General features: G+C 64.8%; 1 protein-coding gene across 1 annotated transcript in view; it reads left to right on the top strand.

Moving 5' to 3' along the window:
- Positions 1–876, top strand: part of ZNF385C (zinc finger protein 385C) — a 31,561-nt gene that overhangs the window by 29,621 nt on the left and 1,064 nt on the right. Inside the window, exons 6-7 of the mRNA XM_007447162.1 lie at positions 153–349; positions 650–760. Coding sequence (XP_007447224.1) covers positions 153–349; positions 650–760 — 308 coding nt within the window. The remainder of the gene's footprint in view (positions 1–152; positions 350–649; positions 761–876) is intronic.

Genomic DNA, 876 nt, shown 5'->3' with positions numbered 1-876 from the left:
AAAGAGAAATCTCACATGGCTGGAGGGGCTGGCAGTGCTGAGCAGCCTGGAGGCTTCAGGGGGCAGCCAAACTGACCTGGTTTGGAGGGGGTCTCCGTGGCCCCTGAAGCCCCTCTTTGGTGCTGGCAAGCTGTCTTCTTTCCTCCCTCCAGGAGCCAAGCACCGGTGGATGGTGGAAGGTCAGCGGGGCGCTCCCCGCAGGGGCAGGGGCCACGCAGTGCCCCGGGGAGGAGCTGGACACAAGGCCAAGAGAGCGACGGGGGTCCGCGGGGGCCGGCAGGGGCCCAGGCCCCCTTTCCACTGTGCTCTCTGTCAGCTCCAGGTCAATTCAGAGACCCAACTCAAGCAGGTGGGGCAAGTGCGGCTGGGACTGGGGGTGGAGCAGGGGTGAGGGGGGTGGGCCCAGTGCCAGGCGAGGAGGAGGGAGCCTGCGGGGAGGAGGTGGGTAGACCAGGGCAGGGAGCAGTGGAGGAAGAGGTGCGAGGCTCCTGGAAGGCGAAGGCCAATTCTTAACCTCCCCTTCCCAGGGCCACTCCAGGGCCATGTGCATTAGGTATGTGAACTGTGGGTAGACGAAGGGTGAGCTAGCCGTAGTTTTGGGGTCCTTGGGCTCCTCATCTTGTTCCCAGTCTCTCTGTCTGTCCATTAGCACCTGAGCAGCAGGAGGCACAAAGACCGCCTGGCCGGAAAGCCCCCCAAGCCCTCCAGCCAGCACAGCAAGCTGCAGAAGCACGCAGCGCTGGCTGTGAGTATCCTCAAGGTATCTGTCTCCGGGCAACAGAGCTGGGACCCAGGTCCAGAGGGGAGAGGGTAGGCCGGAAGGGAGGGCCAGCTTGGGGGCTGGGAGGAGGGGCAGGAAGGAAGCCCCCCCCTTGG

Source organism: Lipotes vexillifer, unplaced genomic scaffold (assembly GCF_000442215.2).
Source record: "Lipotes vexillifer unplaced genomic scaffold, Lipotes_vexillifer_v1.1 scaffold541, whole genome shotgun sequence".
Classification (NCBI taxonomy): Eukaryota; Metazoa; Chordata; class Mammalia; order Artiodactyla; family Lipotidae; genus Lipotes; species Lipotes vexillifer.
The sequence above is the reverse complement of the archived record's forward strand: the minus strand, read 5'-3'. Positions and strand labels throughout refer to the sequence as shown.